The sequence below is a fragment of the Anthonomus grandis genome, chromosome 6 (genome assembly GCF_022605725.1).
Source record: "Anthonomus grandis grandis chromosome 6, icAntGran1.3, whole genome shotgun sequence".
Taxonomy (NCBI): domain Eukaryota; kingdom Metazoa; phylum Arthropoda; class Insecta; order Coleoptera; family Curculionidae; genus Anthonomus; species Anthonomus grandis.
In genome coordinates this window covers 2,800,202-2,816,088 of record NC_065551.1, presented here as the reverse complement: position 1 = coordinate 2,816,088, position 15,887 = coordinate 2,800,202, and the positions used below count along the sequence as shown (strand labels likewise).

At 32.5% G+C, this 15,887-nt stretch overlaps 1 protein-coding gene across 1 annotated transcript; it reads right to left on the bottom strand.

Annotated features, from left to right (window-relative positions):
- Nucleotides 1–1,962: 1,962 nt before the first annotated feature.
- Nucleotides 1,963–12,255, bottom strand: LOC126737558 (uncharacterized). Its single transcript, XM_050442486.1, has 5 exons — nt 12,033–12,255; nt 3,091–3,387; nt 2,855–2,965; nt 2,656–2,775; nt 1,963–2,572 (listed from the first exon to the last, which is right to left on the bottom strand). The coding sequence occupies exons 1-5, from the start codon at nt 12,253–12,255 to the stop codon at nt 2,265–2,267; spliced, it is 1,059 nt and encodes a 352-aa protein (XP_050298443.1). The 3' UTR covers nt 1,963–2,264.
- Between the last annotated feature and the right edge of the window lie 3,632 nt (nt 12,256–15,887).

The following is a 15,887-nucleotide window of genomic DNA, read 5'->3' as shown; positions in this document are numbered from 1 at the left end:
GCCGTATAATTTTTTCGCATAAACTGCATATATTTATTACGTCAATTGATGGTGCTACGTAATAGTTTTTTCTGTCTTTTATTTTTGATAGTAAAGGCATATTGTTTCCAACAAGATGTTCCTTGCAAATGGAATAATAAATCCGATTTAATTTTTTTTTGTAATATATCCTGCGATATAACTCATTACTCACACGTTTTCTACATAACTATTTAAACTCCAAAAAGTATTAATATAGTCATGGCCAAAATCCGAAATTTGCTTTCTTAAAATTATTTCATCCCCTAAACTATTTTTTTTCCGAGTAGAGGCAACATGTAAAATATTTATTCCGTCCGAAAGACCGCAATTTAAAGCCTGTCTAAGAGATGTTTATATACGCACTTTAAAATTGAAGGGAATTGGGGTTATTATTAAACCCACCTCTGCTTCTAATGGCACTGAAAAATGTTTCCAGGTAATCTTGGGAAAGTTTAAAGGTTAATAAATACGAAAAGTTCTCATTTTTTAATTTTTCAAATAAAGGAAATATATTAGTTAGGTATATAATAAACCCCAAAAAACCAGTCTTCCGATTGGATTTTAAAATGGGAGTACCATTTTCAAGTTTTAATTGCTTTATATACTCTATCATATTATTAGCATAACCTTTCATCTCGAAGTAATTTACATCTGTTAATGGTGAATCAATTTTTTTTTTGAACATCTATTTTTACAATTCAGCATATCAGCACTATTGTTAAATTGCAAACAAAAATTAGCAGTAGCTAAGCAATTGGAAAACTGTTGTTTTAAACCTTCATCCGAAATTTCATTCAAAAAAACTAAAGATTTATAAACGCTCTCACTCAAAACCTGCATGGCCAAGCGAACATTCCTTCGATTATTATCAAATAAAATATGTTTTGATGTTAATTTGTTGGATAACTTTAGACCTTCAGTTTTTTGTAAATTATGTAATTTTTCAATATATTCCCACCTAATTAAATTATTATTGCCGTCTTTTAGATTTTTTTTTGTCACCTAAGGTGTTACGGATTAATTTTACCATATGACATAAGTCATAGAAAACATAGCAAGTTTCGCCCGTAACAGGATTACTAAAATATGGTTTAAAATTGGGTCCATACTCAAAGTTTGCACCTAAATTAGTACACATATTTGTATTGGTTGGAGCACCATCAAAAGTTATAGAATAGACTTTTATTTTACTTTCATTTAATAAATAAAAGGCATGTTTTAACAAGTTAGTGGGTTCACTCCCATTTAAGCCATTGATTAAATATCCAATAGGAACTTTCCAGTTTTCATTCAAGGAAACTGCCATCAAAGCATTTTTCGCGAGTTGTACATTATCATTCTCCTGTTTATTATTTATGGTTCCACAATCAATCCCTCCATGAAACTCATTTTGGTGATAAACCATGGATTCTTTGATAGACATTTCGTCTATTACCAAATTAATGACAGCTGGTTTTGATGTGGATCGAAGAGTTATTGCATCAAATGCCTCTTTTGTAAACCCAGGAGAACCTTCAACTACTTTATACCACTCTCTTAATGTTGAAGGATGTGGTAACAGTTTTTCCCAGTGTTTTCGTACGTAATTATAGGCCTTTGGTGAATAGAAATGTAGAGTTAAGGCAAAACTTCTAATTCCTGGTGAAAACTTGCCACGTTTCTTGACCTTTCTGGACACTATTTCCTTCATTTTAGGTGGCAATAGTTCCGAAATCAAGCCAAAGTTTAGTCTCTTGTCTTAAAAAATCTTAGAACTGAATAATAATTTTAAGGGTTAGTATGGGGGTATGAGAAATAATGAGAATAGATGCAAAAAATAATAACAGGTTGAAATTTGATCAGTAAGTTGTGTGGATTAAAAAAATGTAAAACCAAAAATGCTAACAAAAATTCACAGAGGTTTTTTTAGGGGGCTTTTATGCATGGTCCGTAATTGCGGCTACCCCTTACCATTTACAACCTTAACCTTATAAGATAAATTGTTCAGCAAATGATTAAAAAAGGAGGTTAAATTAAAAAAAAAGTTTTAGAATCCCTTTTTTTCACCCCCTAAATGAACTCAGATGACTTTACCGCAATGAAAGAAAATGTAGTCCTGATTTTTCTAAACATTTTCTCTCATGGGGTCACAGTTGTAAATGGTAAGGAGTAGCCGCCATCCAAAATCAACCTTATATAATAGACCTAAATTTTTCTTTTAATGAAGTAAATAAGATTAGTAAATAAAGTTATTGGATAGAGTTTTAGGCATAAAGTATATCTGATATTTTTTTGATATTTACCAATAAGGTATTTCCAGCTTCTTCTGTCATGAAACCCCTTTTTTGTAAATGTGATACCAATTCTTCTAGTGAAGCAGTTTTTTTAAGAAGATATCTGTTTTTGTCCTGTAAGTTCTTAATTTTCCTAGACTTTTTTCTGTCCGTTTCCCTAACTAAGGTTAAAACTCTTCTAGCTTTTCGTGGAGTGGCCACATCTGGGATCCTTATTTCAGAAATAAATCTCGGTTCTGCAAATTTTCTTTTCTTACGTAGAATAGGGGTATTAGCCTCTGTAAAAAAAAATTTAAAAATTTTTAGCATCTATTTTAACATGAATCATAAAAAAAAATTCTTATCATTCATTAATATTCACCTCTGTTCTCATCAAGCTCCTTATTCATATCACATTGTTCCATCAACTGTTGTGCTTGGAGCCCACTCAAAAGCTGCTGCAAAACTGTTGGAAACTGAGAGGTATTACCCTCGGTATTACCTAAAAATAATATTAAAAAGTCTTTAGTATAAAAATAAATATTACAATAATTTTTAACATTTCTTACTTTGATTATTACCTCTGTTCTCTTTGTCATCTTTATTCATATCACATTGTTCCATCGGCTTTGCTTGAAGCCCACTCGGCTGTAAAACTGTTGGAAACTGAGAGATATTACCCTCGGTATTACCTAAAAATAATATTAAAGTCTTTAATATACAAATAAAAATTACAATATTTTTTGATATTTCTTACTTTGATTATTACCTCTGTTCTCTTTGTCATCTTCATTCACATCACATTGTTTCATTGGCTATGTTTGATCAATTCCACTCTCTTGTGAAACTGTTGGAAGTGGTAATGGAGAAGCGGATGCCTTTAAACTTGACGAGGAAGGCTGAAAAGTGGATGGCACTGCTGCACCTTTGAAGACCATTCTTCTTCCTTTTGATTTTGCATTAGGTTCAATGTAATCATCAGGTTTAAAATGAAGAGAGCAGATCCTTAATTTTGAGATTTCTTCATTATCTTCTGCAGATAATTTACAAAAATGTGTCCACTGTAAACGAGTGGTTGGATCATTTGGAAATCTAAAAAAACAATGTTTTAATAATTTTGAGTTGGCAAAAATAATTAATCTTTACTTACTGATGAAGAGTAATATTTCCACTAATCTTTACTTTGGATTGCCCTTTGAAAAACATACACAAATAACAACGCCTAGCTATGTTGAAAAATCAATACCACTAATTAGGTACCTCTGAATAGCTAGCTCTTAACACTTAAAAGTCCAATATTCAGTAGGTATTCACTATTTATTAATGTCAATACAATGATTACTAACTCACTGTAATAATAACACGAAAGTTTAAACAATAAATTTAATTTGCAACAGCCAAAACTTCGAAAATAAAACTCAAAAAACACTCACAGAAGGGAGAAGGCCGGACGCCATAGAAGTCAATCAATTGTACAAAATACAGATACCGTTTTCAAATATTTCCGATTGCTCAAAAAAAAATAGTATCTATAGACCAATTTACTTATGCCAAGTTTCAAAAATTTTTTTTCACCCGTTCAAAAAATAAATGGGGGGGGGACTTCAAAGAAAAGCACTGTATAATATAATTCCTAATTAGAAAAATATTATTAATAATTAAAAAAAAAACAAGTATATTTTTCCGTACTGCTTTAGTACAATTTTACCAAAGTCACAACAAATATTTGACATCGACATGACGCGGGCCCGCTGAAAAAAATGGCATGCGCATTGGAGATACGGCGAAATACGGTGTGGCAATATAGCTCTGTCTCGTTTTGATTTCGGATGAGTTTGGGCCAAACCGGCAATATAGTAGTGTTAAATATATGGTTAATGGCCTCTCAAACAAACAAACAGCTGTGTTCTTCGTTTTTACTGTTACTTCGTTTTTATTTTGAAAACACATACATAGGGTGCAGTTACTTGGTTTCTTAGGTGACCTAACCTTCGTTATTTATTATCCGATTAAAACGATTTTTATACCAAAATGTACGTAAGAACACAGTAAGTGCAGATAAAATAAAAACCCGATTTTTTAAAAAATGTCAGTTACTTGATTTTTATTTTGGGCTGCCGGCATGCTGTGGTACGGTTGCACAACCAGAAGCCCCGGTGGGCCAGTGGAAGATGAATTGAAAATAAGAAGTATTACGAGGGCGAGAATCTAAATAATATAATATGTTTAGTGGCAATATCTAGTGAAAGTTTTAAAAGACAAAAAAAAGAAATAGTGCGTACAGTTTAGGGAGCTATACGTATGTGATTCAAAGAGGTTGAAAATTTTATAAGCATGAAGAAATAAAGTTTCAATAGAACGTGAACATATATACCATGAATAAAAAGTAGTGATATGTATAGAATACATATGTGTTGTGGTCTTTCTATGATAAAAGTATTTTATATTTTTGTGTCAGTAAGCATTTTGCCTAGTCTGTATCTTAAAAATGATTGAATGTGGTAAAAATTTTGCCTGGCCCGCAAAATAGCTAACACAAAAATATTTTAAAAAGTTAATAAAAGAAGCTATAATATTCATTTAAATAATTTTGATAAATATTGTAAAAATCTTATGGAATATACTATAAATTTCTGATGACGATAGAAACAACAATTACATAAATGATTCATCAGGGAATCGAACTAATACGTTTAAATGACGTTTCTTTCAAATCAACTCCAGTAACTTTTCTTCAAATTTTATTTTTAAAAGTATACTTTGTTTGTTGATATGATAAAAGTATGGTTTAATTACAAGCACCGAAAAAGGGCTCTCTTCTTCCCTACACCCTTGCCAATCCTAGTCAATAAATGTAACAGGCGTAAGTTACCTACAGGTCTTAAAAAGCGAAAAATATTTGAACCCAAATCAGTTTCGTAACGCAGAAAGAATATAAACCTCTGTATTTTTATATGTGTATATGTTAAATTATTCTAATAATAATTGGCACAAAAGGGCTCCTTCCTCTTCTACACCCTTTTCAATCCCAGCCAATAAATCTAATGGGCGTAAGTTACCTACAGGTCTTAAAAACCGAAAAATATTTTAATTTTAATCAATTTCGAAACGCAGAAATAATATAAACCTATATACATGTGTTTGTATTTAATTATTCTAGTAACAATTGGTGCAAAAGGGCTCCCTCCTCCCCTACACCCTTGCCAATCCCAACCAATAAATCTAACAGACGAATAAGTTATCTACGCGCAAAGAAGTCTAATACGTAACAGTTTACGAAATTATTGCACATTTGGTAATATAATTAAGTTGGAGTGGACTAAAAAGTTACTAAGACTAACAAATCTTGTAATGGATTAAAAAAATAATAAAAATATTTTTGAGAATATTTAGCACATAATAAATAATTATATTGCATTTTAATTTTCTTCTTGCTGTTCTTTTTTAAAATTTGTGCACAATAAACAAATGTGGTGGTTCTATAAATGAATGATCAATTGCTGATAAACAAAGTTTGTGCCACCATCTATTACACATTTCACAAAAAATAGGGACTCCTTCAGTTTCGTTATCGGTGCAAACTTCACATTTTACGAAAAAACTTCTTACATCATCCGAGTTTTCTAAAATAAATTGTTGTAGAAATATTCTAAATGCATTAGGATGAAATACATTTTCAACTGCTCTCTGATTAATTAAATTATTTCCAAAATAAATAATAAAAACTCCACAATTCAAACTGTCTGATTGATACGGGATAGTTGGCATTTCAATAGAATAACTTTCTGGCTTCGTAGAACATGAATACATTTTATTATGTTTCTTTATAAATTGTTCAAATAATACTTTATGTGTTATAACATCTTTTTGCCTAGAATATTCGCTTTTAGGAGCCGCCGAGTTATAATAACGGTAAATATGGTTCTCAAAATTAACATACACTAATGTCCAATGATTTCCATATTGGTTAAGAGGAATAATTAGTTCTTTAGCTTTTTTCAAATCCGGCATACTTGGATAAGCTTTGGACGAACCATTATTTTGTGGATAAATTGCAGTGCCCTCATACCAAGACAAAACTAAAACTCTATTGCCTCTCATTTGTGCAATTTTTTCTAAGATTGAGTCAATAGCAAAATTATCTAACCAAAGATACGTTTTTTTTAATATAGAACTAGAATGAAGAAGGCAGTGAAAAGAAGAAGAATTTAAAATATTAATGCCCCTAAACCTACTACTAGAAAATTTAGCAACCATAAATTCATTATTATTATTTTGAAGCGTTTGATTATAATAGTTAATCTGATCAACTAAACCATTAGAAAAAAATGATAAATGTTTAAAATTCATGTGTGTATGTGAGAACTGTTTAAGGCTTAGTATTTTTCTACTTCCTGATGCTTTATAGTATGAACCTTCCCTGCGAACACGCTTGCACCATGGTTCATCGGGTATTTCAAGTCTTCTTTTATTTACAGCGCAAGATTTTCGATTTATTCCTAACATTATAGTCTTATGACAGGACAATACATATTCTCGAACATTTCTACAAAATCTACTTGGTTTTTTTCGAAGGTCTTTATGCAAAATATCATTTTTTAAGTAGTTAAAATAATTTTTTACTAAGGCATTGCTAGAACGCTCTCGAATAAGAAGAGATGACCATAGAGGTAGGTAAGAAAAGTAATGTTGAATAATATATGCTACAAATGTCGGATTAAAAAATGTATTTAAATTACTAACACCGACATTGCATATTTGTAGGTTAACTGTTTCTCGAATTGCAATAAATCTTAAATGAAAAAGGATTTTTTAAAAAATGTGGAGTTTTTTGATTGACTAGTTTTTTGTGATTCTGTTGAATTATTTTCCAAATCATTATTTTGAGGCAATAGTTGTTTTATATTTAGAGAAGTATTGAATTCCAACAGCTTTTGTTCAGCAAAGTTAACAGAAAGAGAATCAAAGTTAGAATCTAATAATATTACCAAATACCTAAACCACTGCTCGAGATCTTTAATATTTGAAACAAGAAGCAGCAGCAACAGTTTCCTTTAAAAAGACTTTAATATTATACTGACTCAAATGTTTATTAATTACATTTGAGAAAATTGTCATCATGTGTGCACAACAAATCTGAATAGGAGTAATTTGACTATTGACTTTTTTATTATAAACATAATTAAAACAAAAATCATTTAGATACCATAATAAACTCATTTCATTAAATGATGAACATACCGCATGAATTTCTGCTAAAGAAAAATCAGTTACGACCCTATCCAGAATTGGCCACTTTCCGCTATATTTATCCCAAAAAAATTTAAATTTATTAAGCCAGTTAGCAGTAATTGTTACATGATGATGCTGGGATGAAATAATTTTAAGAACTGGAGATACGCATTGATTTCCCTCTTTAGGGGACCCTACTCTTACTACTCCTGTATAATATAAAATTCTTTTCTCAAAAAAACTCGCTTTGCTATCTGAAACATAAGTAGGTTGGCGGACAACACTACCAGTGGCATCTAAATGTAAAGTGACCTTTCTATTATTGGATTTTCGAAGAGCGGATAATATTAAGTCATTTTGCTATTTGCTAAAAATATATACAGTAAGTGGTTCCCCAGTAAACTGAATATACTCCCGATGGTCCCTACCCACTAAGTGCATGTCAAAACGATCGTCAGAATCACGATCAAGTCGTGATAAAAATTCCGCCTTAATATTTATATACATCCCATCAGATTTAATTGTCTGCAAATTTTTTGTCAAATTTAAAGTGACGTTGGGCTTTAAAACATTTTTCATTCTCATTTGTAAAGAAGTCTTATCCCTAAAATGATTCCCTAATAAAGTTCTTTCAACACCCCTTACTTGCCTAGTCAAATTATCAGCGTGTCTATAATTAAAATTCGAACTAAACACATTAAAAATATAATTCGAGCACTCTTCGTTATTATTTCCTAAATGACAAATAAGTTTAAAAGTTTTACAATAATAATGGCCACAATAACCATAAACTGTTATGCGTGTTTTTGTAATGCGATACGATTTTACATAAAACAAAGAAATATTATTAACCTCTTTTATTCTTTTCTTCAATCAATAAACGTACTGACCCTCTATAAATTTAATAGTATTAGTTCCAAAATCAAAATTTATAAGCTCCTTAAATTCTGCTATAGTTACCTCAAAAAAAACCTTCAAAATCATGACACTTATTATATAAAAATTATCTTTTTTCTGTAGAAGGACTTTGGCCTTTCACGTAAACATTAATTGAACCATTAGGTAATAGACTATTAGACACTTTTTCTTTCTTATTAGATAAACTACCAAAGGTATCTGAAATATCTAATTCATCATCTGTCAGGCTTTCTTTATCTTTAATATTAAAATAATTTTTTAACTGAATATGTTTGTATTTTTTAATTTTTTTTTGCATAAAATATTTGACTCACTATTATTAGTAAACAAGGACCGCATATTACAGCTATTCTTTTTGAGGTAACGCTGCACGTTACGTCGAAATTCGTAACAACTTGCTCCATAAGAAATAATCGCTGCATCACCTAAAATATCGTCATTTATGTTTAAACCTAGAGCCTCCTGATAACTTATTGATCTTTCATTAAAAAAATTAGCTAATCTTGCAGGATTTGCTTTTTTTCCACCCATTTAAAACAGAAATATAAATTATTAAAGCAAACTTAAAAAAAAACAATTTAAAGTCAACCCAACAGAAAGCCGACGAGAAAACTAACACTTATACTTAAAGCGAAACGTTGATACAGAGCTCACCAGTATACCCGTAATTTTACACAGCAAAAATCACAGTATTGACCAATATGTATAGAAAGCAATATTTTGTCTAAATAAAGATTAATTTTATTCCTAAAAATAAATGTCCTTCACACCGAAAAAATTTTAAATTATTATATTCTTAAAAATAGTATTTTTTTAAAAGGGCTACCGTAAAACGAGGTGACTTTGCTCCTCTTTTTGAAGCAAAGTTAACCTTGTGTTTTATTTACTTTTCCCCGGCGAGTAAAAAGAGGGATGTAAAAAATTTAAGTTTTTGAGGTTTTTAATATAAGGAAATGCAAATGTTTCTTAAATATTACAAAAAATGTTAACACTTGAATAACGCATTGCAGTTTAATTAAAAAATAAATGTAAAACGACAAAAATTAAAAATAGATTCTAAAAATAGGAAAGAAAACACGTATAATAGGTAAGGCATTAGGTTAATAATTAAAGTATGGATTTAGTCACTATACCAGCAGGCGAGCTCAGGTACAGAGAAGATGCCTCTTTTTGTAACTTCTTTAGGGGGTTTAATAGATCCCCGAACATCAAACCATGAATAAGTAAGCTCGTCTGGCTTTGAGGGCCATTTCCACATCTTTAGCGACTTCTGCATAGATTTAATTCGGACATCCTCTCTGGTAAAGGAAACGATTTGCCCGGGGTAAAGTTGTCCTTCATAAACAAATACAATAAAACGCCCTATTTCCTTTACAACCATATCGAAATTATCTTTTTTTTGAGGGTCTATTCCTTCAACAAAATTTATAAACTCATTTTCGATTTCATGTTCTTTCTCGAGCTCTTCAAAGTTTATATTCCTTTCCATTCTGATAATACTTTGCGCCAAGCTATTTTGATTGGACGAAAAAATGCCACATCCAAAGGCTGTAGTAGGTGGGTACTATTTGCCGGCAAACAAACTAAACTTACTTGATTTTGACGACACATTCTAAGGGAATGAACTGTCAAATGAGAAGAAAGATTGTCACATATTAGCACTGTCTTTCCTTCTAATTTTTTCAATCTCGGCATCATTTGAAATTCGAGCCAGTCAGTAAATATGTTGCTATCAAACCAACCCGAAGAACTAGCATTATAGCGACATCCTTTTGGCCCATTTTCTGTCCATGTAGTCCACATATTAGTAGCTCGATAAACCACATATGGTGGCAACAGTTCTCCAGCAGCATTTCCTGCGAACATGACAGATATTGATGTCTTCGAAGCATTTCGAATATATTCAGGGTATTTGGAACCTTTCTTGACAAGGACCCTTTTTTTCCCCGGATCGTCCATAAGGTTTGTCTCATCAAAATTCCATATATTGGTTGAAGGAACATCACGTAATTCACTGGCCAAATTATTGAAAAAGTTGCGTAGAACAGTTTCATCTACTGCCGCTCTTGCACGGTTTATATTCTCGGCAAAGCGTAAAGACAAATGGTGATGTCTTGCAATAAACGAATTTGCCCATTCAATGCTGGGTAAATTATTCTGGAAGATCTTCACATTTCTCCCACATCTGTTCAGATAATCCTTAATAATATGACGCAGCTCTTGAGTATCGACTGGAAAACCAAAGTCTCCCAAAGCAATAATGCACTCAACAAAATCCTCTTCCTCTTGTAAAGAAAAAACAGGTTGACCACCTGGTTTTCTATTATGTTTTTTCTTAAGTTTATTTAAAATCGTTTTTCTAGGTATATTGTACTTTTGTTCTGCTTTTCTGTGTGATAGTGCCCCTGATATAACTTCAGCCAAGCATTCTTCCAATGTTTCTTTGGTATAGTCTGCATACCTTCTGGCCCCAGCTTTTCTTTGATATTTCCTAGGCATGCTGAAACAAAAAAAATAATTCATGACGCCGACCTTTAGTTTTTTTTTGATAAAAAACAAACAGAAGCTTTCTTCATTATTTATTTGAAATATTTTAAGGCCTGGTTTCCTCGAACATTCGGTCGCGGAAAGCGGACAGTCCGTCGATCGCCGAGGATAGCGATTTCTGCCCGAGGTAGTTTGCTAGAATTTAGAAAATGATAATTTCCCTCGTGTCTGCAACCCGCTGTCCTGCGTGTATTTAAAGCAAAAACAAATAAAAAAATACGTACCCACAAAAATGAACTCAAATAAATTGATTGCGCTGTTATTGCTAGAAGAAGAAGAGGAAGAGGGGCTGGTACTAGCAACACTCAAAGGTTCCAATAGGCCAGTGGATAAGTTGTTTTTGTTTGGCAATACGGAAGGCGCCTTTAATATCACCGTGCAGAGAAGGCTTTTTGGAAATGAATCCAAATTTAGGGAGTATTTTAGACTTTCCACAGAACTTTTCGAGCTTGTGTTGAGTTTTGTTAAAGACGACATTTCCAAGAAACCTACCAATAGAATCAAATGCCCTATTTCTGCTGAAGAGAAGCTTTGCATTACATTGAGGTAAGTTTTTGTTTTAACGCGCTGGATCGACAACGTGAATATTTTGTTACTAATTTCTTATTACATATTTTTTATTTATTTTTAATACTTAAAAGGTAAAATAATATACTTAGGAGTATTAAGACTCTCTATCTAAAAAGCTAATTTTTTTAAATTATAAAAAAAAGTAATTATATTAATAATATACGAATTTATTTAAAGTATTCATAAATGTTGATATAGGTCACCAGATTCATTCGGTGGAAACATTGCCATTGGACTGTTTTGGGGAGAAAAGGCTTGGAAGTAGGAAGCTGCACTTGAGGTTCCTGATTGGCTACTAGTTGAAGCAGATCGGAAATCATGGTTTATCATGTTTCTTTGCTGGTGTTGAAAAAACTTGAAGTTCAGAAATGACTTGCATTACCTTAATTTTTGCTGTTGTTTGTAAGTCTGGAGGAAGTTGTTCAACTGTTAAAGCAATACTACGAAAGAACGTTGAAAGTGCGGTGTCATCCTCTTTTGTTTTGTTATTACTTAAGTCTAGCAACTCTTTCATCAACTTGGTTCTTTCAATTCGGCCTTTCTTAATTTCTTCTACTACTGCAGCACCTCGTTCTTTTGGTATAGACTTTCTTTTGCGCTGGGATGTAGTAGTTGGGGATATGAAAGATTCTTCCACTGCTGTAGGTTGGTTCTCGTGAGATTCTTGCGTATTGGGAAAGACCTCAGTAACCGGAGAGACTTGGGAGTCAACCATCTCTTGAGAATCCTCTATATCACATACAGCTGCTTGTGATTCATCCAATACGTCTTGTGACTCAGTGGAAATATTATCTGATTGCTGATTTTGTGAGTTACTTTCTTCATTGATATTACTAATTGACCTGAAAATAAACGACCCTAAAATATTGTGCAAAAATTTATATTTAATACATACTTTCTCTCTATGATTGAGGTATTGTCCAGGAAGCTTAAATGTTTGTACTTGACACCAAAGTTTTCCACATTTGTGTTCCTGGCTGAACCAGTTTTCTGTGCTTTTATTACCTCGCGTTTCTTCTTTTGGTAATAATCGCGGATATTTTTCCACCTTATTTGGCACACTTTTTCTAAAAATTCATTTAAACTATTGATAAAATGAAGTGCACCACGATTTTTATTGGCAAAATTTAAGTTGCTATAAATATAAATGGCCGTTTCTGTGTGAAGAGAGCTTTTAAAAAATAAAAGCGTGTTACAGCTATAGCTGACAAACGTTATAGGGGATAAAATAATATACAGGGTATCAATACCAGTAAATTTTTAATCAAGCGCAAACATCTACATCTACTCACGAAGCATATGAAATGTACATCGATTTTTTTTACCAATACTTAATTTGTTATTTTCAGGTATCTAGCTACAGACCTTCAGATCGCTAGCGTTTCAATATCGCCAGCATCACAGCTGGATTAGCGTTTCTGTTAGAGAAGTGCTACGCAGCATTAGGGAACGCATGCTTCCAATTTTTATACCAAAACTCTCAGAAGAACGCATGAGAGCAAATGCCCAAGATTACAATGAATTGTGGAACTTTCCTAATTGTTGCGGATCCATTGATGGAAAGCATGTCCGAATACAGTGTCCGAAGGCAGCAGGGTCACTTTTTTATAACTACAAGCAGTTTCATTCTATTGTATTGCTGGCTATAATAGATGCAAGATATAGGTTCATCGCAATTGATGTCGGTTCCTACGGGCGAGAAGGAGATGCAAGTATTTTCGAAAAATCGATGATGGGAAAGTATATTAATAATGGTAATTTCAACATACCACCTGCAATGCATCTTCCAGGAACAGAAATTTTACAACCTTGCATTATTTTGGCAGACAGCGCATTTTCGTTAACAACTAATATAATGAAACCTTATTCACAAAAAGATTCTATTCATGACCAATCAAAGGCTGTGTTCAATTACAGACTCAGTCGGGGGAGGCGAACTTCCGAAAATGCTTTCGGCATATTATGTCAGTATTTTAGAGTATTCTTTACTCCAATTACTATTAACCCTACTGCTGCTGATGACTTAATCATTTCGGCATGTATCTTACATAATATGCTACGAAATGCAAAAATACCAATTCCTGATGAAAATGTAGATTTCATCCCTCTATTGCCAAAAGAAAATCTAATTCCATTAGCACCCACATGTGCAAGAAGATCATCCACAGATGCTGCTTCGGTAAGAGATACTTTCAAAACTTATTTTTTTGGACCACATGGATCAGTGCCATGGCAAAACGCAAAGGTGCAGAGAATGGAATAATTCGAGGAATAATCGTAGAAGAAAATATTATTTCACGTTATTAAAAGTAAAGTAGCGGAATAAAATTATGTTAAACCCTGTATATTATTATATTTTTTTTTAATAAATGACATATTATATTCTTACCCTTTTTATTCATTTTCGCACCTATTTCCTTCCAAATGTTGTTTTTACGACCAAATCCTTATAACTTTTGATGGCAACACTATATAATGGTGGATGCTGCCTCACCAAGTCTATTGGGACTTCATCATCCTCAGGTGAAAATTTTTCACCCATTATGCTAATTATAATTATAATATTACTATTAATATTTATATTTTATTATAATATTACTGTTAAGTGCAGCTGAGCGATTCCGCTGTAATCAGACTGGACAGATATGAACCGACCAGTCGTCACAGGTCGGCGGAGAGGAATGCGTCCGTTCAGATGAGCGGAACCGAGGAAACCAATCCCAATTAAAATGCATGGTTGGATAAAATCGTCAAATCGCGGCGATCGACGGACTGTCCGCTTTCCGCGACCGAATGTTCGAGGAAACCAGGCCTTTAGCCGGAGCAAAGTAACTCCAGACTTGTAGTTTGAGGTGGCTTTGCTCCGGTGAAAAGTAACTCCCAAAACTGCGAAATGTTAACAGTAAAACCGAAATTCGTTTTTCAAGAATTATTTACGACTATTAAATAGTTCTACTAGGTAGAAAATAATCACAAGGTAATTCAATATCAACTTTGCCATACTTACGTGTTACACCTAGAATAAAAACCAAAATAAACACAAAATTTTTTGAGGTTAAATTATAACAAAATATTAAGCGTATCTTCCATCTGCAGTTGACTAAACGGTACTGAAGAAATTTACGGTGAGATTGGCTTCAGCTAATTTTGTAAATAATTTTTCTAGATGAACAATGTGATTATCAAACGATCAGAAACCACCAGTAGATCATCAATGTATTTAAAAGAGAACTCCAGGACCTCTGGACCTAGAATGACATCCATTGCTCTAGTAAAAGAACCCACTGCTGTGTTTAAACCAAAAGGTAATACCTGGAAAGTATACGTCTTACCATTATACAAAAATGCCGTATACTGTGTACTATCTGGGGTTAATGGAATTTGCCAGTAGGAAGAACGTAAATCGATGGCAGTTATATATCTAACAGTAGTAAAAGAACTAAAAATTTCTTCAGGAGGAACCGGTGCTTCATGATCTGCAACCATATGGGAATTTATATACCGTGCATCCAAACAAACCCTAACTGAGTAATTTTTTTTCTTTACGATAACCAAAGGACTGGCATACTGAGATGCTTCACGTTTGATCACCCTTAGTTTTAACATATTATTTATTTCTAATTCCACTTGGGGACATAGACTAAATGGTACGGGTTATGGTCTTTTAATGAAAGGAGTTTTATCATTCATTTTAATTTGATGATAATATTTAGTAGTTTGTCCAGGGAACTTATTAAATATAATTTGGAATTTCAAAAGCAACTGAAATAATTTCTGCCCTTGTTCACCAGTGACCATCGAAAGTGTTTGTATCTTCTTTGATAGATCATCCACAGAATTTATATGTAGAGCTAAGTCAAAAGATTTAATAGGTGGACCAATAAAATCTGTTAAATTAATACTACAAATACGGGGGTCTATGGGAGGGCTAGTACTATTAATAAAAGAACGAGCCTGAACATTAAAACCTATCGAAAAATATTTATTATCAACAAATACTTCTAAAGCATTCGTCTCGAAATCAATCTTTCCCTTAACAAGAACTAACCAATCAATACCTAAAATAACTGGTCTTACTAAATTTTTAACAACAAGGAAAATATGACTGTAATGAAATGGTACCAAAGATAAAGTAAAGGATAACCAAATTTGACGACGAATACGTGTGCTTAGTTGTCCCATTGCACTGCGCAAATGTGTCGAGGCTACCGGGAAAATAGGTATAGTTGAAATATCTTTTAAATTATTATAATATTCTTCACTAATGCACGATACTTCGCTTCCAGAATCAACAAGAGCCAAAAGATCAATATTACAGCACTTAATGATAACATGTGGTAGATAACG